Below are 24,359 nucleotides of genomic sequence, written 5' to 3' on the forward strand. Positions count from 1 at the left end.
TTCTTTCTATTTTTAGTAGAGACGGGGTCTCGCTCTTGCTCAGGCTGGTCTCAAACTCCTGACCTCGAGCAATCCACCCGCCTCGGCCTCCCAGAGTGCTAGGATTACAGGCGTGAGCCACCACGCCCGGCCTAAGTGCGACTTTCATTCCCCTCCACTGAGTCTAAGAACCTCTTCCTAGCCCTCCTACAGAGCTCAGCTCAGCCCCAGGGCTCTGGAGCCATTTTTCTAGTTTGATATGTCTAATAGCTTCAAGTTCAGTTTTTGTTTCTGTCTCTTGTTGCCCACCTCCTTTATCTGTGTCCTGGGATGAAATCTTTTTCTTCTACTGGGCTGTCAATTCCAAAGGGCACCCTATGGTATCCAGGACAAGGGACTGTAGCCCCAAAGGGCTCAGTATACAGTAGCATATGACAGTATACAATAACTGACACTCCCAGGGTGTCCCTGGAGGCTGACCCCATTATCAAGACACCTTTTTCTAAGCTAGATAAATCAGGCAGATGGAAGAGCCACAGGAGGCAGGGAAGCTTCCTACCTCATAACTCTGCCACCAGTTGGGGATGTTGGGACGTAGCTTCTGGTCACATACGACCTTTCGCATTTCTTCAATGGAAGGGTCAGAGGGCACTAAGTCATAATATGGCAGCTGATATTCCTCATGGACTCCTGGGAGAAAAGGAAATATCTACCTGAGTTATCAACAGAAGGAAGATTATTCAAAAGCCAATGACAACATTCACATTGAGATCTGTAAACATCATTAAGATAAACTAGGGCTCCTTGGAGAAGTTGGTTGACTGTAGGTATGGGATAAGAAATACACAAGAGTAGCCAGGAACATCTTTATCATATCAAAAAAGTAAGGAAACTATCAAAGACTACTGGAATTATGTCAAAAGGCACCAACTTGGCCGGGTGTGGTGGCTCACACCTGTAATCCCAGCATTTTGGGAGGCCAAGGCAGGAGAATCGCTTGAGGCCAGGAGTTTGAGACCAGCTTGGGCAACTTAGTGAGACCCCATCTCTATAAAAATTTTTTTTAAAAAATTAGCCAGGTATGCAGGTGTGTGCCTGTAGTCTTAGCTACTTAGGAGGCTGAGGAAGGAGGATCGCTTGAGCCCAGGAGTTCAAGGCTGCACTGACCTATGATTGTACCACTGTACCACTCCAGCCTGGGTAACAAAGGAAGACCCTCTCTCTCTTTAAGGAAGAGAGGGAAAAGAAAGCACCAACTTGAAAACCTAACTGGCCAAATATAAGAATACCTAACAATAAGACTAATAACCTCAATGGAAACAAGTATTTTTAAATCCACTGATTCATAATAATTCTTAAAAAAAAAAACCTCAGTCACCTTTGTAGCATGCTATGGAAGACTTCATCATTTTGAAAAATGGTAAATAAATGGAAAAAATCAACCATTTTTCCTGCCTTCCTATACAAACTATACATCTTGGAAACCAAAAAGATAAATAGGGGAAGTTTCGCTTTAAAGAAGAAATCTAGCTAATATATGGAATTGGTATAATCAGGGTAGTGAATAAATGTTAATATTGTTCTATACTTAGCCCCAATTTCTGGATGTCATGAGAAAGAAGAAAGGAACTTATTCACCTATGTGACCAGATTTTTCTTAATCTGTTTTATCTGCATATACTGATCAAAATTTAAGAGGTCCAATTCCATGAGTAATACCTGGGCACCTTTTCCCCATAATGTGGATTTTACCAAACATATCATAGATGGAAAAGGGCAGTAATACACAAAGTGTTCTGCTGGAAGACTTACCAGTTCTTTTTAATTCAACCACTTCCATTGCCTTGGAATCTCTTATCATTAGAGAGAAATGGCTGAGGGCAGGGCTCTAGAGGTTCTTGAACTTGACCATGTGGCAGAATACTTGGAGGTTATAAAATACTGATATACTAAGTTGACGATAAAAAGTATCTTCTGCTAAATGTGATACTATCTTTTACTGGTTTCTAACATGAATAAGAAGTTGCAAATGTCACTTTTTTTAAAAAAAGATTTTTTTTTAATTATGGGAGGGAAAAAACTAATTTTGAGAATATTCTATGTATATTTGCAAACTTAGAAATTACCACTGTTATTTTAGCGATGAAACACCAGGGTTCCCCAGGAAAGTGGCTTGAGAGCCGGTGTGCTAGAATACACTGCCTCTGATGTAAAGGACACCCTGCGTGAATTCTCTGCTATCTGCACCCAGGGTATTTCCCACCTCCATGGAACAATACAGATAACATGTTTTTTTAAAAAAAAGCCAAACAAGACTTCAGAATGGTTACCACAACAAAAAACACCATTCCACAAACTGGTCCGAAGAGTAAACACGCCCTTAGCACAGCTGCCTCCAAGGTCCCACTCCTTTGATGAGAACCGTAAGTGTGTGATTCAGGCTCTGGCAGCACACATCCAACAGGTTGTAAAAAGAAAGGAGGCAGTAAATACCAGCCCCTCGGGTGATACAGGACTCTGGAACTGGGAGGCAGGAGCGAGAGAAGGCAAAAAAGAAAGGTACCTCCAGAATTGCATCTTCTAGCAATCTCCCAATATACCAGCCCGAGGGCATAGATATCAGCACATTTAAAGGAGTCAAAGTGTTTCATGTTAATGGTTTCATCAAGTACTTCAGGGGCCATGTATCTGCAACAGCAAAACAAACACAGTCATTCACAGAAAATGATGATTGCTCTCTTTAAATCAAAGTATTGATTCAGGGGCCCTCTGAATGCGACAGAGCATCACCCCAATGAAGTCACCTGGGGAGCAGGAAGTAAGCACATCTCTTCATTGCAAACTCCCATGTTTTAGATTTGAATCTAAACACTTCAGCATAGACTTGGCAAGACTAGGCTACTCTTATGTGTATTTCTATTTTTAACCATCAAGATTTGTTTATTTGAATTATGTTGGGCAGACATACTTGTACTGTGGGTCACATGGGCAGTAACAGTACATAGTATCTGGTTGTACTGGGGTCTTTCACTTTACTGAGTGTAGTCACTGTGATAGGTTGAGCTTAAATTTCATTCTGAACTTCTTTTATTATCTTACCAGACTTGGCAGATATATGGGGGAAAAATTGTTTTTGTTTTTTTTTTTAAGAGACAGGGTCTCGCTCTGTCACCCAGGCTGCAGTGCAGTGGTGTCATCATAGCTCACTGCAAACTCTAACTCCCAGGCTCAAGCGATCCTCCTGCCTCAGCCTCCTGAGCAACTAGGATTCCAGGCACACACTACCATGCCTGGCTAATTTTTAAAATTTTTTGTAGATATGGGGTCTCAATATGTTACCAGGCTGGTCTCAAACTACTGGCCTCAAGTGATCTTCCGGCCTTGGCCTCCCAAAGTGCTGGGATTACAAGCACGACCTGCCATGCCTGGCCAGATATGTGGGGGGAAATTTTTTTTTTTTTTAAATAAAGAGAAAGAGAAGAAAGAGAAAAAGAAAGGCCAGTGCTAATGGCACCTGTATATGTAAAAATTAATTCAGTGTCACCCTTAGTGACTTTGATTAGTAATTACCCCACTCCACAACAAATCAGGGACCACCTCAGGCCCCACTTTGAGGTCTGGGTAGCTGCAATCATTTAGGTAAAAAGAAAGAAAAATACTAGCAGCACAATTTAATGAAATTCATTTAGGTTCAGCAAACAGATCCCTCCTTTTCCATCCAATTAAAAGGCAGTCTCATTTCTAACTCACATAGTCAATCTGTAATCACGAGTCCTCGCTTCTTCACTTCTGTATGACGTGAGAAGCAGGCCCATAATCCTTAAAGGTGCCCCAATCTCCACCCTAGTAGGTTCCCGCTGCTACAGCTTGGCAAACCTGCTCCAACCCCCAGGCAGAACACGCTCTCTGCTTCCTTCAGTGCTCTCTGCACAAGCTACCCCTGTGGACTGCGATATTTTCCCTCTTCCCCCTGCCAAGCCTGGTGCCTACCACCCTTCTAAATCCTGCTCCAGAGTCTCCTTCTCCCCTCCACCCACCAATACCCCCAACACCTATACAATTTTATGGAGCTGTGTTCGTGGCACTTGTATCTGTTAGATGCGACTGTGCAGCTTCCCGGTGTGGAGAGTGGGTGTTCAACTGAACCCTCAGGGGGGTGAGAACAAGGTCCTCACCTCCCTTTCCTATACCTCCTTCTCCTGCACATATGGGAAAGGGTACACATGGGACACTCAGTACAAGCTGCTGAGCAAGGGCAGAAGCCAGGCTTCCTACCGTTTGGTCCCCACCCTCTGATTTGGGGCAATGTCGATGGTGTCAGTGACCGCATCATGACGGACAGCCAGGCCCAGGTCTGCGATGGCGCACATGCCATTCTTCTTCACCAGGATGTTCTTTGACTTTAAGTCTCGATGAGCAATTCCAGGCTTCCCTAGCAGGGAAAAAACAAGCGATCTTTAAAGAGAGACAGTATAAATGTTAAAAGCATAGACTCTGCAGCCAGTTTGTGTGGGTTTGAGTCCTGGCTCTGCCTCCCAGTGACCCTGAGAAAATGACTTAACCCATTTGTGCCTTGGTCTTCTCATCTATAAAATCAGAATGACAGTACTTACTTCATGGGACTGTTGTGAGGATTAAGTGCACTGACATAGGTAAGTAAAGACCTTAGAAGTACACGCATATTAGCTAATATTACCATTAATACTACTACTACTACTCACTTTCCCTGAACAAATATGCTTAGGTAAAGAACTGCTGAGGAATTCCAAGAGAAGCTGCTGTGTTGGCTACTCTCAGAATCAAAGAGGCCCAAAGATAAGGACTACTAATAGCACTGCAAAAACTACTAACAGGATCCAACTTTTAGGGTTGGTTTTCTTTCATGGCCAGCAAGAGCTAGCTACTGCCCTCATCATCCAGGCATCAGGGATCACACCTGCTACTGTGACAAGACCCAGGATCTCCCAAAGAGCCAACATCACAGTCAATAGGCAGTAAAGCTTGAGGTCTTTTTCCTCTAGGAAAACCTTACGAGATTAGTAAAGCCCAGTGTCTAATCCACCAAGAAGCTAGCTGTCCCCAACAAGGAATGTCTAAAATTACTAAACTGATGCTTCTGTTGCATTGGTTTATTTTTTTAGTTCCATTCTTTTTTTATTTTATTTTTTAAAGGTGGAGTCTCACTATGTTGCCCAGGGTGCAGTGCAGTGTCTATTCACAGGAGTGCAGTATCTATCATAGCTCACTGTGTCACTGAATTCCTGGGCCCAAGCGATCATCCTGCCTCAGCCTCCTGAGTAGCTGGGACTACAGGGGCATGCCACCACACCTAGCTTTATAGGTGCATTCTCTTACATGCATACTTTGGGCTTCTGAGATGACTACTCCTTAATACCAAACAACTGTGTCACGACATCAATTGACAAATTAGTGAATACTGACATTATAGAGCTCCTGAGGGAGTTCTAAAGACAGAAGTGAAGAGAACACCCTGTAGATGACTCTTGTTCCCACTCAAAGCTCAAATCTCTTTCCTTTAGATTAGACTACAGTTCCTAAAGTCCAGTCCCAACTTCCTCAGTAAAATGGAATTCCAGGAACAAAATCAGGACGGTACAGACTTCTGAAGCCTACCCTACCTCGCGGTGCTGCAGCTGGTGCGCTCACCTTGCGTGCCCACGATCTCCATGTGCAGGTGCGCCAGCCCACTAGCAGCAGACAAGGCCAGCTTGATCATGCCCTCGATTGTCACTGTGTACCGGTTCAGATAATCAAACAGGGAGCCGTGCTCGTGATAGTCAGAGACAAGCCACAGCTGTGTCCAGGTGCCATTATCTGCAGAGAACCACAGATGAGTTCTGTAACAGGTACAACTACCAGCAAAAAGGTTAAAGTTGGAAAGGATGAATGCATATGACACAAAATCCAGTCAGACTCCTGAATTCACATTTCTCCCCTCCACACCTCTTGATGGCTCTCACTCCCCCAACCCCATGCCATTTCATTTACAGTAGTCTACCAGTTTTAGGTTCCAGTAAGGACAGGAGAACACCACTTCTTTTTTAGGCCTGCTCCCATTTTTTTTTTTTAGGTGGGCAGTAGGATTCTGAACAGCGCTTCCTTTTTATGCCAAATTTGAAATGTGAGGTGTCCAGGAAAGAGAAAGCATATGCTTAGGGAAAGTGACAGGTATTGCCAGCTTTGTGTGCAGTGCTGCTTGGGTCCTGACAAGACCCGCTCACCTACAGGTGAGGACCAGACAGGCTGCATTCACTACCGCCAAGGAGAAAAGCCTCGGAGGTCCTCCTCTGTGTCCCAGGACCCTTTGAACACAGCCCACTCCCAGCACCTGTCTCATCTGTGATGTTTCTTTTCAGTCTGTCGCTCTTACCAGGCCATTAGCTCTCTGTGAGAGTAGGAAAGATCTCCTTTATACATTATTGTATTCCAGGCCAAAAAATGCTTTTCAACGCATGAATAACCCACTTCCAAGTATTCCCAGAGAGGTCATCTTATCCTTCAGAAGAGCAATGGAAGGTGGACAGCACACACTTGATTTCCTCTCTTTCATACATGGGGCAGTGAGGAGGAGGAGGACAGGAGGAGGGAGGGAGGGAGAAAAACACCAAAAGCAGGACTCTAATTAAGCCATGCTGCTGATGATAGGAAGACTGGAAATTGGATTGAAATCTCCAAAATTCCAGGCTGGTGCTAGTTCCAGGGTATAATACTACATATATCATGTTTTAAAGGCAATAAAGAAGGAGGCCGGTTTTTCTCCTTCCCTGGCCCTAATGTGGGTGCTGCCAGAGTCAGTAAAGGGAGTGATCCTAGAAACACACAAACCTTGGCTTCTCTTATCACAAACAAGGGACCCACCCAGCATACTGCTTCTTATACTCTAACCAGCCCCAAAGTCCTGAGGACCCTGCAGGTAAGTTAAACAGCTTCCATTTTAACTTATTTATCATGTTTATCAAAACAGTCAATAACATGTTTTGATCCTTTAAGATATATGGAAGATTTCAATTTTATCAAAAGGCAATGCTGTTTTAAAAAGGAATAGCTTACTCAGAGGGAATAAATAACTCTCTTCCCCTTCTTGCCTTGTTTACCAGCCCAAGACTCTTCAGCTTGGGGGCAGCTGAGGCCATTACAACTCCCCACAGCAATGTGAGGAATGAGCAGTCTGCTATTGTTTTAGGAACAAAAACCAAATACTTAGCATCTTCCATAGGCTTTGTAGACACTAACTTCTAAAACTCACTGCACCACAGGAGCAAGCTGTGTCACAACTGCCAGACTCTTCTAAAATGTGAACCTAGTCACGTCCTGGCCATCCTCTCCGCACTCCAGGTGCACGTCTGCCCCCCACCCCACCCCAGGTCTGTGAGGGCAAGACCTGTGACCGTGTCTTGCTCTTACGTGTCATGATCCAAGCGGCTGGCAGCGGTCCTGGCCCACAGCAGTCAATAAATGTTACTGAGTTAATGAATGAAATTTCAGTTACTACCCACTATCTTCAGAATAAAGTACAACCCTTTCAGAAAGCCCTTCATCATCTGGCCTCTGCCTACCTCTCCACCCACATCCTTTGCTGGGGCACTGCCAGCCCAAGTTACTCCTCACCTCTGCACGTGTCTACAGTGCCCGTCCCGCTGGTTTCTCTTCCTGACCAACTCTTGCCACCGTCGTCTCAATCAAGCTCAGATGTGACTTGCCCCCAATTTGTGCTCACCTCTTTGCTAATCAGTGAGGTCCTCAAAAATAGGAATGTGCCTGGGCACACAAGACAGACTCAAAAATTAAAGCAAGAAAAGGGAGAAGAAGGAGAAAACAAGGGGCTAAGGTATAAGCCAGACCAAAAACTGAGTATGAAGGCCACTAGATGACACTTCGTGGACATGCTTTTCCGTGGGTATCCTTTCCTGGCAGGGTTAGGCCACAATTCCTCATCCTAGTGATTTTCAAAATAAACTTACTAGAGCCCTTGTAGGGACTACACCGGAAGTGGGTCTGGGAGAGTGATAAAAAAGAGACACTGAGCAGGTAGGTGAAGGGCTGAGTGCCGTTTATCTGTTTAATAGCACTGCTTGATAACCTGGGTTTCTGTATAAGCTTTTCAGGAAATAGAAGGCTCCACACCTAAAGAAAAATGTGGAAACCATGACCGTGTTCAGGTCCCATTTCTACAGGTAACAACGATGAAGACAAACAGAGCTGTGTGTCCCACAGCTGCACACCTTCCCCAGTCATCCTCCATCTGGGAATGCTGCCACTTTGGGGACACCATACCCAAGCCCAGCCTTTACCTTTGTTGTCAGCAGCAATGAATCCAAGGATGTTCTCATGGCGCAGCATGACTGTCTGGTATATCTCCGCTTCCCGGAACCAAGACCGCTCTTCGCGAGAAGAGAAAATCTTCACAGCCACGTCACCACCCCTCCAGCGGCCACGCCACACTTCCCCAAACCGACCCTTGCCAATAATCTCCTGCAAAACGATGGTTCGGGCCACTGTGCGCTGGACAAAAAGAGGTAACCCTGCGGACCAAAGAATGGAAAGAAACCTGACCTTGCAAATCTGCCAAACTTTGCGACTCCCACATTCAATGGCACAGTGGAAAGGCCCTTAAAACAGTGTGTTTGTTCTATACTGGTCCATTACCCACGGAGAGCTGCCGCCGCCCCTGCACCACATCTAGGTAATCCACCAGAGGGCTGAGCCAGGCAGCAACCAGGAGTGAGTGAACACAGGGAGGGAAACACATACGGTTAGCTGCTCCCTAGCTAAGCTATTGCTCCTCTCAGTTAATATGGACGACAGATTTGAATGTAAATTTTTTTCAGAATTGCCACTATCAACATTTTTATGTTTTATTGCCTAACAGTGAGCTCACAGTATGTTCAAATAAAGTTATTTCATTGGGTATACAATGAAACAAACTTTTCCATAAGTGATAGTATGAACGTTGGTTTTGTTGTTGTTGTTCAGGGAGTCCAATAATAAGGAGTAGATCTTTGAGAAAATAAGTAGTCATATCAACTGGATAAAATACTATGGCCATCCTTTAAAATGTTAAGTATGAACTTAGACCATACATACACAGAAAAAGTCAAAGAAAATGTTACATGAAATAAATAATGTTACATGAAAAATAAGACTCCTATCATACACTGAGTGACTCAACTTTTATAAATAAAGTGTGTAAATACGGATGAAGTCATAAGTGATCACAGATATATCTCGATTACATTTTTTAATTTATGGGTGCAAGTGGGTTTTGGTTACATGAATGAATTGTAGAGTGGTGATGTCTGGACTTTTAGTACACCTGTCACAAACAGTGTGTGTTACTCCCAATAGGTAATTTTTCTTTCCTCATTCCCCTCCCACCATCCCCCCTTGAATGTAAATGTTTGGGCAGATTTACCAACTCTGCAGCGGGACACCTGTGGGCCAATCCACCCACATCTGCTTTAATCCGATGGAGGAAGCAAAGTGGGCAGGGAACACAAAGGGGGAACTGTGTGCTGGGAGCTGCTTTCTGGACACTCTGCTCGTTAGCCACTAGAGGGCGGTGCTGCCCGGCCCATGGGTTGCCAGCTCTTCACCCAGAGCAAAGTTCTGCTAACAGGTGGAGCTGAAGATGTAGAACACTGTACTTATTCCAAGATTAATTTCACTGTCTTTATAAGATTCACTGTTGCTTCCTCTGACATATTCAGTGTATCCCAATCAATCGCCTTTACCATAATGACTGAGTCTAACTCTCTTACTTCCAACACCCCCGACCAAATAAATAACTTTGTTATTAATCCCCAGGTCTGGCAGATGTGAACTACCTTGCTTATTATGCACTAGGCTCTATGCCAAGGGCTTTACATAAATTATCTCATTTTCTCACAACCGCTTGTAAGGAAGGTATTGTTATTATCCCCATTCTACAGAGGAGAAAACTAAGGCTCAAAGAGGAAGGCTATGGAACTCATTCAAATTCATACAGGCAGTAAGTGGCAAGGCAAGGATTAAAATCTAGGACTGACTCCACAGTCTATGCTTTTAACAGCAACAGTAAAGAACCACTAAAATGCTGTCAAATTAGACCCCTCCTCTCTATCCCCCGTGCACCTGGTCCTACTACCTCTGGCCCTTAAAGACTTCCAACAGGTCTTTCTGCCTCCCATCTCACCCTGCTCTTGCCTGCAAACCCACACGCAGCCCTGCTTCAACCCACCCTTCCGAACAGGAGGTTGGTAAATGGATGAATTCATCTTCCACACCACTGCCAGAATTCCCTCCAAAGGAAAAAATGAACATTCATCTTCCCACATGAAAACTTTTCAGTAGATGCCTCTTACATACAAGATAAAGTATGGCCCCCACAGTCCTTTACACCTGGGCCAGCCTATCTTTCCCTGCCCCTCAGCATGAGCACACCATGCTGGTCTCCTTACCATAAGTTCCTTAAATACATAGAGAGTCTTCATGCCTTTTTACTCAAGGTATTTTCATTGGCCTGGAATGTTCTCTGCTCTCACCTCTCTTAAAAATACTAACTCATTTTTCAAGGCCCCTTCAAATGCATCCTCTTCTATGAGACTCTTCCCAATAATCCCTGTCTCTTCTATTCAATTCTGGGTCAGCCTCCTTTTAATTTTTGTTGTATCTTATATCACCCAGAAGATATTCAGCATATATTTATTAAAATGAACTGAAAGTCATATGAGCAGTATGGGCTTATTACTTTAAAAACCACCTTGGAAGCTCTGCATATTCTGAAGAACGTACTAAACCATCAGAGAGAAATAATTATTAACTATTTTACTCCAGACGACTAAATAACCACCATAGTCCTTTCCTAGCTTCAGATGGTTTTGATCTTAAAAAGACTCCAGAAAACCCTATCTACTCACCTCTAGCAGCAAATCAAGTCCCACAGTCAGCCAGGCAGTTCTAACCACTGCCCTACCTATCGCAGCAAAGAACGAGCCCTAGATTTTTTTGTTTCTAAAAATATGCAGCTTTTAAATACATCCATCATTTTGGTGCTCTCTTTCTCTGCAAAGCTTAATAAAAGCAAAACCACTGAAATTCAGGAGATGTCACAGCTCAAAGTACTCCTTGTGTCAAGGAAGAATGTCTGACCATGACTGATGGCATAATTTCCCTAAAGAACAATAGTCTTGTCCCACAAGCAAGGAAACATACATAAAAACAAACCAAATGCTCACAAATAAGATCCTGTGTGTTTTAGCTAGAATGACAACAGTGAGCTTTGTGTACGATTTTTTCTAAGAATGAAATACCACTGTCACTAAAATAATGGTTGATCTTCATTAAAAAAACCTTTCGCAGTCATGTTCACACCTAATAGCTAGCTGAGTTGCACCCTGAGACCTGAATGACCCAATCCCCTTTATCCTAAATTCTGGTCTCATGCCAAGGTCCAGTGTTTGGGTCAGCTCCCTCCTCTGAGAGAGACTTGGTCAACAACAGGCAGCACAGGAAATGGCGCTGATACAGTGCGGGAGGCCGAAGCTGCCTTTTTTTTAACCTTCACCAGACAACCTTGGGCAACTGGTACAAGTCAATGATTCACCAAATCCCAACTCTAAACTTTACTCAATGTCCTTAAACTCCCCTTGTGGTTGCTCAGAGATCAATGATTAGCTGTCACCACCTCACAGGAATCCAGCACACTCCTGTTTCTCAAAAGGGGCCCTTAAACTGAGCACCCCACTGCTCAGGTGGAACCAGCTGAATTTTAATAGATGTATGTACAGTTACAAGACTTGAAGAGAGGCAGGGTTTCTGCAACAGAGAGTTTTGCACTAGACCTATGGAATCCCAGGGAATGAAAGATTTTCTGTAAACCCATTATCTTATCTCGTTATATGTCAGACTCCAAAAGAAGGGGAATTATGAATCCCAATGACTCAGTGCTGGTGGAAACAAATGCAGGGCCCCAGGCCTTCCTCATAAACACTCTGTCTTGCTGGGAAACAGTGATGAAAGCCAACAACAGACACGACACCCCGGAGAACTCAGTACCTGAGCCAGACCCCGAGGTGGAGAGATCGTAGACAAGATCTTGGAGCGTCTTGTCTTTGGAGAGACACATCTCACATGAGGGATCTTCCATGTCCAGTCTCTGGCGGTTGTGATAGACACGCTGATGATAGTTAATGACAAGGAAAACAATGATGATGATGAGAAACAGGAGGAACACCGGGCCGGCAATAATGCCTACCAGCTCCACGGGGCCCCACATGGAAGAGTGCTCAGGCTCCTTGAGGTGACCTGGGTCAAGCGAGAGAAGGGAGGGAAAGAACAAGAGTAAAAACAAGGGAAAGTCGTGGCCTTATTTATCTCCAACACCCACCCCAAAGTGAAAGAGACTCCTTTCCCTCTTAAGGCATTCAGGTTCCTTTGCTCTCTCTGGTCTTACTGGGCTAGTTTGTCTGCCTAGATGCTCCTGAATGCCAAATTTCTTTAGTTAAGGCGCCTCTTTCAACAGTCAAACCCACAACTTCCTTTGCAACTTCACAGCATTTCATGGTACTATTCCCACCTCAGCGCCCCATCCCCGACAGATGCCAGGTCTACTCTTTACTTACCATAGCTCCTCTAAGTTCTGCTCTAGTTTCTCCCCTTCTCCTTTGAGCTCCATGGCAATACCTTCTAAAGGGCAGACTGGCAGAGAGATGATGTGTAGTATTCCTCAGCCTCGATCACCATCCTCTTCCTGTTCTAGCCCCTCTTCACACCTGGCCATCACCCTCCCCAGAGCAGCTCCCTCCACATGGCTCTGGGGCCATCTCCTTCTAGATTAGTCCCACATGATCCTGCGGGGATCCCTGCCTAGTTCTTCCACTCTTCACCACTGCTGATGGCTGCTCAGCCACAACCCACAAGCTGGCATCTCTAGAACCGCCTTGATAATCTGCCTCCTTCATCCTCTACCCTACAAAATTGACTTGGGAAAAACCCCATCCCTTGTCACCTAGGGAACACCCAAAGGCACTTTCACCTAACATCAAACCAAGGGATCGGGGAAGAGTAGAGAAGGACGAGACGACGGGGGTGCCCTACCTCCAAGATGAGCCAATAGTCCAACAAGGGCGTCCACTCACCACTGGGCACCCTCAGGTCGATCTTGTTGCAGAAGTCAGTATAGCAGCAGTGGGTGTTGCGCAGATCCTCTGAGCTCAGGCAGTAGAAGGGCTTCCCGGCAGGGACCAGCTCCACTTTGGGGATGCAGGTGCGCACATGGTGCTCCATTCCATCCAGGTTGAAAATGGAAACCATGCAGGCCCCATCTGTTTCACACGTGTAGTTGGCCTGTAGGCAGCTGGTGCACGCACACTGCAGAGCTGCAGGAAATTTGGGAGCAGACATTGACATCGATGGTGAGATCTTTTCCAGGTCCTTTTCCAAACTTAGAATATAATCCCTTAGCACACTTGACGTTCCAAAATAGGGAGCTTTTATAGAGATGGGGCCAGAAAGATATCTTCAACCGGGGCATATCTTTTCACCTGTTTATTCAGCTCTCAAACAGGGCCCCATCATTCTCCTGTAAGTGCTCTATTTTATGCCTGTGAGAGACAGAGGAACCACCTTTTCCTTCAGATTGAGATGGCTGATAGGAGGAAGGCGTCTTCCCTTTGGAGAATACAGGACCCACACCCACACACTCCATGCAAAGCCACCTAGGGTGCCTCAGAGCCATCATCAACCCCACCTCCTTTGGCAGGCACCAGGCAGCCTGCAGCTTCCTAAATGCAGTATGCATGCTCTCACACATGCTTTTGCTGCAATGCTTTTTTTCCTGCCTAATTCTTATAAATCCTTCAAAATTCAACTCAAATGTCACTTCCTTCGAAAAGCTTTCCCTGACTACTCCATTACCATCTTCCTGCCTTTAGACCATGTCAGGTCCCCCTCTCATGAGGGCAAAAAGGATATCCTCCAAAGAGAAGAATTTGGGTGCATACTTCATAGACTTATTGTGAGGACTAAGAGATAATGCAAAAAACAGTGCTCAATAAGTTTAACCCATCCTGACAGGACTCTGGATAGCACAAATACACACACAATATTTTTTCCAAATAGACAGTTTACACAATCACCTCCGGGACTAAGGAGTTTTGGTGGGTATGCATTATACATAGTGTGTCCTATTTGACAGGAAATTACTGTAAATGAATTTGGCGCCTCTGAAAGCCTGTTCAGCAGCCCTGGAATCTGAAATCCTTTATTTATCCGACTAACAAGAATAGCACAGACAGCAGCAGTTGGTTCTCCCCAACACTGTCTCCCATGAGACTAACCTAGCCCTGACCTCTTGGGATGGGCAGGAGTGTAGCTCTGGCCACCAGAATACTGAGGCTGGGACTTACAGTGCTGAATGAAGCACTCACCCATCAGGGGATGGAGGTGGTGGGGACCTCCGAGTCCCAGACCGCACACTAAGTGAATACTACCTGGATGCCGAATGGGAATACACTCACACTAAGGCCCCTAGAGAGAGACATTTATGACCAATCCCATGAAAAGCTACCCTGTCATAACTCACCCATTCAGGCTGTAAATAGTCTATCTTCGTCCCTTCCTCCAATACTCTGGAAGGCATCTCTTGGCTTTCAAACCCAAAGACAGATTCTAAATATCTCCACGGCCAACCCCTCCTTCCTCAGGCTTTTTATAAATAAGACAACCCCTTGCTATTCCCACCCAAGAAAAAAAGGCGAGGCAGCACTGACAGGTAGACAGAGAGTGCAGATCTTCACTGTATGGCCTGCTGTATTTTTTCATGCTTGGTCAGATCCCTTTCTTCTGGGAGAAATTCCAAAACATGCGGCTACCTGCTGAAGAGTTTGGGTAGTGTTATTTCTTAAAAGCAGAAAGTTAAAGTAGGTACCCATTAGACTAGGATCCAAATACATAAGGGAATTATAAAAGTAAATTTCTCCTGAAGTTCGATTCCAACCCTTGTACACAAGCCAGACTAAGGAACCTCCTAATTTTTCCTCCCAAAACCTTTATTTCTCCCTCTTTTATTCTTCTTGCTTTTAAATTTACTTCTACAATTCTTGGAATACCTAATCCAAACGTCTTTTACTCATGCTGGAATCCTGTTGATCCAAGACAGCTAACTCCCACTCCTCTCTGTGTCAGTGGGGACACTCCGGCACAAAAGGGGTCCCTGTGGACAGCATACCTCTCAATACACATGTTATGATGTCCAGTAAAGAGAACAGCATTGGGTTTATTTGGGGAAGCAAGAAAGGGAAAATTAACAACTTCAAGAGAGGACTATTCTGAGCACAGTGAGACTCACAGGGCCAAACCCACAGTCGCCTTTCAGAAAAGAGCTCACTTGAGGGTCCACCAATTAGTAGGGCAGAATAGGCAGGAGCCTCTGATTCCAGATATTTATGCCTCTTTCCTTGGTTCACGGCCTCTTTCACAGTGATTCATTCTGGAGAATGAACACACCCACACGTGGCTCATTATTTTTGGGAAGTACTTAAACAATCTTGGTGTAAGACAGGAAAGAACAAAAGTGGTGAAATCTATGCTAGACAGGACGAAGAACGGAACTGGGGGCTGGGCCATGTGGGTTTGTGATAAGGAACTGGGTGAGTCCCTGAGCCTCTCTGGGCCTCAACTGCCCAGCCAGAAAACACCACGCATCTTACAGAAATGATATGAAGATTAGCCAAACATCCGGTAAGTGCTGTGGGTCCTCTGAGAAAGGCTCTCCCTATACATATGTGTATATCTACATATTCTACAGAATGAGTGAGAAGTCTGAGAAAGATATAGTTTTAAGATAATCATCCCTGCTGCCCACACCCCTGAAAAAGTCTGAATTACCATCACTAGGAGCCATAGTGAGTATCATGGTGGGAACAGGGCAGAAAGGCTCAAATACCAGCTCTAATATTAATCCTATGACCTGGAGCAAGTTTTAACCTTCTTGTACCCGTTTCTTAATCTGTAAAATGGGACTGTTAGTAACCAAAAATTATGCATTACCTAGTGATGGGGACACATTCTGAGAAACGTAATGTTAGGCAATTTGTTGTTGTGTGACCCTTATAGCGTGTGCTTACACAGACCTGGATGGGATAACCTACTGGACGCCTAGGCTACATGCTATAGCCTATTGCTCCTGGGCTACAAACCTGCACAGCATGTTACTGTACTGAATACTGTAGGCAACTGTAACATGACGGTAAGTATTTATGTATCTAAACATAGAAAAGGTATAGTAAAAATACAGTATTCTAATCTTACGGGACCACCATCATATATGTGGTCCATTGTCGACCAAACGTTATGTGGCGCATGACTGTAGTTCAAAGGACCGTGTAAGAATTACATGAAATAATATATTTTAAAAAGTACTTAACAAATAAGTATTCAATAAATATCCATTCCTCCTCTCAATGTGAAACCCAGAAACAAAAGAAAACAAAAAAATACCACCCAAGTAAAATGTGTCTCTCTTTAACCACTAATTAGAAAGTGGCAAATTTCAGCAGGAAAGTACTATTCAAGTCTCAGCTCTACCAGTAACTAGTCTCATGGCTTTGGGAAAGTTACTTAACCTCTCCTGACCTCATTTTCCTCATGATTAACCAGAAAGAAGGGACTGAACTAGATGACCTCTAAAATCCTTTCCAGCTGTAAGTTTGAATTTAGTTTTGTTTTTAAATTCACAATGTTTGGATCATTGATCCAACTGGACAATTCTGCTTTGTTTTATATAGTTTTCCTAAACATTTTTTTTTTTTTTTAAGAAACAAGGTCTCACTCTACCACCCAGGCTGGAGTGCAGTGGTGTGATCACAGCCTGCTGCAATCTCGAACTTCTGGGCTCAAGCAATCCTCCTGCCTCAGCCTCCTGAGTAGCTGGGACTACAGGTGCACACCACAATGACTGACTAATTTTTCGGGGTCTTATTATGTTGCCCAGGCTGGTTTCGAACTTCTGGCCTCAAGTGATCCTCCTGTCTTGGCCTCCCAAAGTGCTGGGATTACTGGCATGAGCCACCTCTACCAGTCCCTAAATGTCTTTTAAAGACAGACATTTTGGCTACTCTTCTGTTAATATTCATTTTTATTAAAATAAAATAAATAATAAAATTATAAATACATTTTTAAAAAATTATAAATAATAAAATTATAAAAACATCCAAATTTACTATAAATTTTAGTACATTAAACCACAAACATTAAATTCAATTCTCTTTGAAAAGCTAAATCTGGACTAATGACAACAGCCCCTTATAATCTGTTTCATAGTGACTCATGAGTTTAAAAAAGTCCACACATGTGTATATAAACAATACATACCTAAAACTCTCCTTATTCCGTGGTCTAAGAGTTACATAGTAGAAATGACAAAATGCGGAAAACCACATCACACAAGTAACAAAATCATTCTACACATAAACAAGTTAGAAAGTGGTCAGAACAAAAGCCTCACTAGCACAGACTTTTGTTATTAACTAGACAAACCTAAACTAAAGCTGGGCATGGTGGCTTGTGCCTGTAATCCCAGCACTTTGGGAGGATCACTTAAGCCCAGGAGTTAAAGACCAGCCTGAGCAACACAGCAAGACTCCATCTATACAAAAAATTTTTTAAAATAAAAAAATTTGCCAGGCATGGTGGTGGGCACCTGTAGTCCCAGCTACTCGAGAGGCTGAGGCAGTCTACGGCCATACCACCCTGAACGTGCCCGATCTCGTCTGATCTCAGAAGCTAAGAAGGGTCAGGCCTGGTTAGTACTTGGATGGGAGAGGCTGCGGCAGGAGGATTGCTTCAGCCCAGGAATTTGAGGTTGCTGTGAGCTATGGTGACACCACTGCACTCTAGCCTACCCTGTCTCACACACACAAAAACAAAAACAAAAGCCATCTAAAGACAAAACCACCCTGGCAGGATTTGAACATGGTTCCAAAGTATGATTAGAAAGTGGTTTGTAGTAGGATGTAAATGCAAATTTGATTCATGAGAGAGGCTGTGTTTTCAGAAGAAGGGCTGACAAGTCTCAACCTGGGCAGACTCTGTCTAGCTGTGTATTATGAAGGCATCTAACACAGTTGGGCCTCAGAAAAGACAGGGCACCCAGTGACACTGTGGCTCCCCCAGGAATTCCCAAGAATTCCCAGGGTTAAACTCACAGCCACCTGGCCCAACATCCTATCCCAGACCAACACCAGGAACAGGTGTGGGAGAGTGCAGTGCGATGGCGCCACCCTTAAAAGGTAAGAGGCACACACCAAAACATCCAAGACTGTCCTAATAAATGAAGGTCCAGGAATGTCTAAAACTTTTTGAAGCTACGGTAATTATGAATTTTACCAAATATTAATTACTCCTTGGGGATAAGAAATTTCATAAATTTAGTTACTAGTTGTAGAATGCTGTCCTGTACGCTAAACTTCTCTCTTTCAAATTCCATCAGACAACCTGCTAGAGTATCCAAGACTTGGTGACCAAATCAGCCTGTGTTGCCCTTCCTCTTCGTGATTTCACAACTTGATCATAAGCTGCCTCTCAGCCCTCATCCTTCCCAATGAGAGCACCCATCAGACAGGCTGCCTTGCTCAGGACAGCCTACTATAACCTGGACCACACTCAAACCCCTACAGTTTCCTTGGGACAGAACAAAGACCGTAACTCTATACGACTCTGGTTTTAGGATCAGAGACACCAGTTTTATATTACGGTAGGATGTTTTCAGTTTTGTTTCCCATAAGAAAACACTGTGCATGGCTACAGTGTGTGATTTTATCAAGAGTTGTCACATTCATTCTCTGTGATCCTCACAGGAACGCAGGGAGCTGAGGCAGGGAAGCTGCCCCACAGCCTCAGAGAAGCTAAGAGGCTCGCAAATGGCAAAGCTGCACATGATGGAGTCGTATCTCCAACTCAGGTCTCCAGACCCTGAGCCCAGTGTTTTCCACACTACCACGCAGCATTCTACGACATCCCTTCTGACAACGTCCAGCACTCCTGGCCCTCAGGGCTACAACCACCAGGAACATCTTCAGGATAATCAGACTCTTCATCCTGCAAGCATTATCTACATCACCCTCAACGCATTCTTAGCCTCACTGCATCAAATTTACTCTGCTGGTTTTCTGACCAAAGGGCCTCACCATGTCTTCCTGCAGTTTATCTCCAGGGATTTAGTGTGTTACAGCCCAAGATAACAGTGCCGCTGAAAATCTCAAAGTTTCACCATGAATTCCTTACTCCATATTGGCGACTTTACCAGTATTACAGAAGTGGCACTTTATCCCTATTTTATTTTTTAAGACAGTTCTTTTTAAAAAAAATTTTTTAGAGATGAGGTCTCCAGCTAGGCATGGTACCTCACACCTGTGATCCTAGCACTCTGCAAGGCCCAGATGGGAGGATCACTTGAACTCAGGAGTTCGAGACCAGCCTCTGCAAGAGCAAGACCCTGTCTCTACTAAAAATAGAAAAAATTAGCCAGGTACGGTGGCGCACGCCTGTAGTCCCAGCTACCTGGGAGGTTGAGGCAAGAGAAGTGCGTGAGCCCAGGAGTTTGAGGTTGTAGTGAGCTATCATGACACCACTGTACTCTAGCTGGGGCCACAGAGCAAGACTCTGTCTCCCGAGAGAGAGAGAGAGAGAGAGAGAGAGAGAGAGAGGGAGAGACACGAGGTCTCACTATGTTGCCAAGGCTGGAGCGCACAGGCTATTCACAGGTGTGATCATTGCCCAGCCTCAAACTCCTGGCCTTACACATCTTCCCACCTTACCCTGATGTGTAGCTGGGACTAAGACACGCGCCACTGCACCCAGTTAAGACAGTTCTGTACATACGGTGTAAATTCCTTTAATCCCTTTGTGACTTTAAAATAACTATCTTGTACAGACCTTATGAAGGTCTTTGAAAGTCCAGCTCAAGTCTTTCCCTCTTTATTCACATGCATATTTGCCTCCTAAAAAAGTTCCAAATTATTAGATTGCCTCGAACTTGGAGAAATCACACTGCAACCTTTTCTCAAGTGGGTAATGTTTTCTTGGGTTCAGTGGCCTAACTTTTATTATAGATCCCACCAGCATAGCAACTGGGGTCTCCCTGGAAATCTTTTTACGGACAGCAGTAAGAGGTCAATCTAACAGTCTTCTGGCTAAAATGCCATTTAAAGAAACAGACTGTTCCATTCACCTCTGTACCTTCAGGGCTGAATTCTAATAGGCCCACACTAAATATTTGCTCAAAACATGGCTATTTCGCTGGGCACGGTGGCTGATGCCTATAATCCTAGTATTTTGGGAGGCCAAGGCAGGAGGATTGCTTGAGCTCAGGAGTTCAAGACCATCCTGAGTAAGTGCAAGGCCCCATCACTACAAAAAATAGAAAAATTAGCTGGGTGTGGTGGCACGCGCCTGTAGTCTCATAGTCCCAGCTACTTTGGAGGCTGAGGCAGAATTGCTTGAATCCAGGAGTTTGAGGTTACTATGGCTGTGTAACAGATTACCCCAAAACTTGTGGCATAAAACTACTGTTTATTCTTGCAAGGATTCTGTGGAACAGGAAGTTGGGCAGGGCAGCAGGGAGAGCTTAATGTCTACTCCACAATGTCTGGGGCTTCACATGAAGACTTCGAGGTGGGAGCTGGAATCATGTGAAGGCGCACTCACTCACACCTGGCAGTTGACACTGGCTGTGGCTGACAGCATTTGTTCTTTACGTGGTCCTCTCCAAGTACAAGTTCAGTATCCCTTATCTGAAATGCTTGGGACCAGAAATGCTTCAGATTTCTGATTTTTTCCAATTTTGTAATAATTGCATATACGTACTGCTCCAATGAGCGTTTCTTTTGAGTGTGACCTTTGAGCATGCTGGCATTCAAAAAGTTTTGGATTTTGGAGCATTTGAGATTTTGGATTAGGGACGTTCAACCTGTAGTCCCTTTGCGTGGGCTAGCTCGAGCTCCACAAAGAATGACAGCTGGCTTCCCCAGAGCAAGGCCCCAAAAGGAATGAACGAGGCAAAAACTGTATCCTTTTAATGGCCTAGCCTTAGAAGTCACAGAGCATCACATCTCCCATATACTGTAGGTTGAAACACTCAAGGATCCACCCAAATTCAAGGGGAAAACAGGACAGACCCCACCTGTTGGTGGGAGTATCAAAGTTGCACTGTAAGAACATGTGGGCCGGGCCCGGTGGCTCACGCCTGTAATCCTAGCACTCTAGGAGGCTGAGGCTGGTGGATCATTTGAGCTCAGGAGTTCGAGACCAGCCTGAGCAAGAGCGAGACCCCGTCTCTACTAAAAATAGAAAGAAATCAGCTGGACAACTAAAATATATACAAAAAATTAGCTGGGCATGGTGGTGCATGCCTGTAGTCAGTCCCAGCTTCTTGGGAGGCTGAGGCAGGAGGATCGCTTGAGCCCAGGAGTCTGAGGTTGCTGTGAGCTAGGCTGACGCCATGGCACTCTAGCCCAGGCAACAGAGTGAGACTCTGTCTCAAAAAAAATAAAAAGAAAAAAGAAAAAGAACAACATGTGGAATGGAAGATATAGTTGCAATCATTTAGGAGATTAAAATTTTGCCACAAAGACCTACTTCTTTAATTATTTCCGAAACATCCTATACATTTATGACTACTTAAATTCAGAATAAAGTAACATTGCAAAAGAACTATGAAGACAATATTGGTTTTAAACCTTTAACCACCTCCAGAGATATCCAACCTCTATGACTTGTCTACTTCAAAAGAATTTGGGGGCCAGGTGCTGTGGCTCACGCCTGTAATCCTAGCACTCTGGGAAGCCAAGGCAGGAGGATTGCTTGAGGTCAGGAGTTCGAGACCAGCCTCAGCAAAAGCGAGACCCCGTCTCTACTAAAAATAGAAACAAATTATCTGGACAACTAAAAATATACATAGAAAAAATTAGTCAGGCATGGTGGCGTATGCCTGTAGTCCCAGCTACTTGGGAGGCTGAGGCAGAAGGATTGCTTGAGTCCAGGAGTTTGAGGTTGCTGTGAGCTAGGCTGATGCCATGGCACTCTAGTCCAGGCAAGAGCCAGAAAAAAAACAAACAAACAAAAAAAAAGAATTTAGGGATGCGTATTTCCATAGTAGGCTTCTCAATAAAAATGGAGGAAATAATTCTTTTGGTTTCTCTACTATCTCCTCTATTTCTGAGAGCACCTTTAGGGAGATAGCATTAGTGGTTAACAGCCTTGCCTCTGAGGTCAGACAACCTAACTTTGACTCCTGGCTCCAACACTTGTTAGCCGAGCAATATTGGGCAAGTTTCTTAAGCTCACTGGCCTCAGCTGCCCAACTATAAAATGGGGATAACAAGAGAATCTACTTCAAAGAGTGGCTCAGAGGAGTAAGATAATTGGTACATAAAGCTCTTAACAAAGTGCCAGTAAAGTGTACAATTCAACTTTAGATATTCCCACTACAATCAGCCACTGATTCTCCAGCAGATTTCTGCCACCTTGAATGTTTTTAAATGACTTTTTTTGTTAGTGACATGGCAGTCTTCTGTAAGTTACATTTTAAATTGTCCAGCTTCCCACAATATTATCACACCTAAAATAATTGACAACAGCCTTAATATAATCAAATGTCTAGTGTTCAAAAGTCTTTATTGTCTCAAAAAAGTTTTTTAAATCGTTGGCTTATTCAAATCCAGATCCAGGCCAGGCATGGTGGCTCACACCTGTAATCCTAGCACTCTGGGAGGCCAAGGCAGGAGGATTGCTCGAGGTTAGGAGTTCGAGACCAGCCTGAGCAAGAGCGAGACCCCCCACCCACCCCCGTCTCTACTAAAAATAGAAAGAAATTAGCTGGACAACTAAAAAATATACAGAAAAAATTAGCCAGACATGGTGGTGCGTGCCTGTAGTCCTAGCTACTTGGGAGGCTGAGACAGGAGGATCGCTTGAGCCCAGGAGTTTGAGGTTGCTGTGAGCTAGGCTGATGGCATGGCACTCTAGCCCGGGCAACAGAGTGAGACTCTGTCTCAAAAAAAAAGAAAAAAAAAAAAAAATCCAGATCCAAATAAGGTCCTTTCCCTACACTTGACTGATAGCTTTCTTAAACCTCTCTTAATCTGTAGGTTTCCCCCTTGCTCTGTTATTTTCCCTTGCAAATTATTTGTTGAAGAACCTAGGCCATTTGTCCTGTAGTTTCCTACATTCTGGATTTTGTTAAGACTGACTCCTGAGGTGTCATTTAACATGTTCGCCTCTCCTCTATATTTTCTATAAACTAGTAATTAATTAGATTGAGAGGTTTGATCTGATTCAGGTTCAAATTTCTGGTTAGAATACTCAGAAGGCACATAATTTCCAGCTGTCTCTTTTTGTGATGTTAGTTCTCACTCTTTTTTAAAGTTTGCAATCACTAATGTCTAGCCTAAGTCAGGGGCTTCTCTAAGCTCATTATCCTGGTCAGGTGTTCTATACCCTATTTCTCCTAGCCCAACCCCACCATCTTAGGAAAAGACCTCACTGAGAGAGCTCACATGGTACTGTCTTTATCCGGTAAAGCTTCCACTCATGTCGTGCTCTACCGCAGGCCCATCCTCCCCACAGGCCTGTAGTCTAACATCTCCAACCTCCTGGCCATCCATCCTCCCACCCACTCTCACTTGCTAGTACTAGAATTACTTTCCAATTCTGTATTTCATTGTGGAGAATTCTACCTGCTAGGGAGGTCCAGTCACTGTAACTGTTATGGAATTATGAATTTGTATAACAGGTTTGGGTTTTTTAATACTTTATCTTTACCAGTTTGTTTTTTCTGCTTACAGAAGTAATCCATATTGCTTTGTTTTAGAAAATTTCAAACACCACAGAGCCCTTTTAATTCCTGTCCCAGAGATATTTACTATTACATGTTTGATGTATATTCTTCCAGGGTTTCTTTGATGCACTAATATATTTTTAAGAGGAATTTTCTTACAAATTGAGTGATAATGAAAAATTGACAATCCAATTTGCCCTCCAACATATACATACTAATGTATACTATTAATAGTTAAATATGTGATTGTATAATACATATAAACTATATATAAGACAAGCATCAATAAAATCCTGATCAAAATCGCAAGGCTTTTTTTTTTTTTTTTGCAGAAATGGAAAAGCTGATACTAAAATTCACATGGAATTGCAAATGATCCTGAATAATCAAAACAATCTTAAGGAAAAAAAATAATGAAGTTGGAGGATTCACATGTCCTGATTTCGAACTTACTATGAAGCTACAGTTAATCAAACAGAAAGATACTGGCATAAGTACAGACATATTAATCAGTGGAACAAAACTGAAACTTCAGAAATAAACCCAT

At 43.9% G+C, this 24,359-nt stretch overlaps 1 protein-coding gene across 1 annotated transcript in view; it reads right to left on the reverse strand.

Annotated features, from left to right (window-relative positions):
- Positions 1 to 24,359, reverse strand: part of ACVR1B (activin A receptor type 1B) — a 39,253-nt gene that overhangs the window by 4,336 nt on the left and 10,558 nt on the right. The window contains exons 2-8 of the mRNA XM_045553959.1: positions 13,116 to 13,355; positions 12,034 to 12,282; positions 8,292 to 8,522; positions 5,647 to 5,814; positions 4,255 to 4,411; positions 2,543 to 2,667; positions 539 to 669 (exon numbers count right to left, since the gene is read on the reverse strand). Coding sequence (XP_045409915.1) covers positions 539 to 669; positions 2,543 to 2,667; positions 4,255 to 4,411; positions 5,647 to 5,814; positions 8,292 to 8,522; positions 12,034 to 12,282; positions 13,116 to 13,355 — 1,301 coding nt within the window. The remainder of the gene's footprint in view (positions 1 to 538; positions 670 to 2,542; positions 2,668 to 4,254; positions 4,412 to 5,646; positions 5,815 to 8,291; positions 8,523 to 12,033; positions 12,283 to 13,115; positions 13,356 to 24,359) is intronic.

This window comes from Lemur catta, chromosome 6 (genome assembly GCF_020740605.2).
Source record: "Lemur catta isolate mLemCat1 chromosome 6, mLemCat1.pri, whole genome shotgun sequence".
NCBI lineage: Eukaryota > Metazoa > Chordata > Mammalia > Primates > Lemuridae > Lemur > Lemur catta.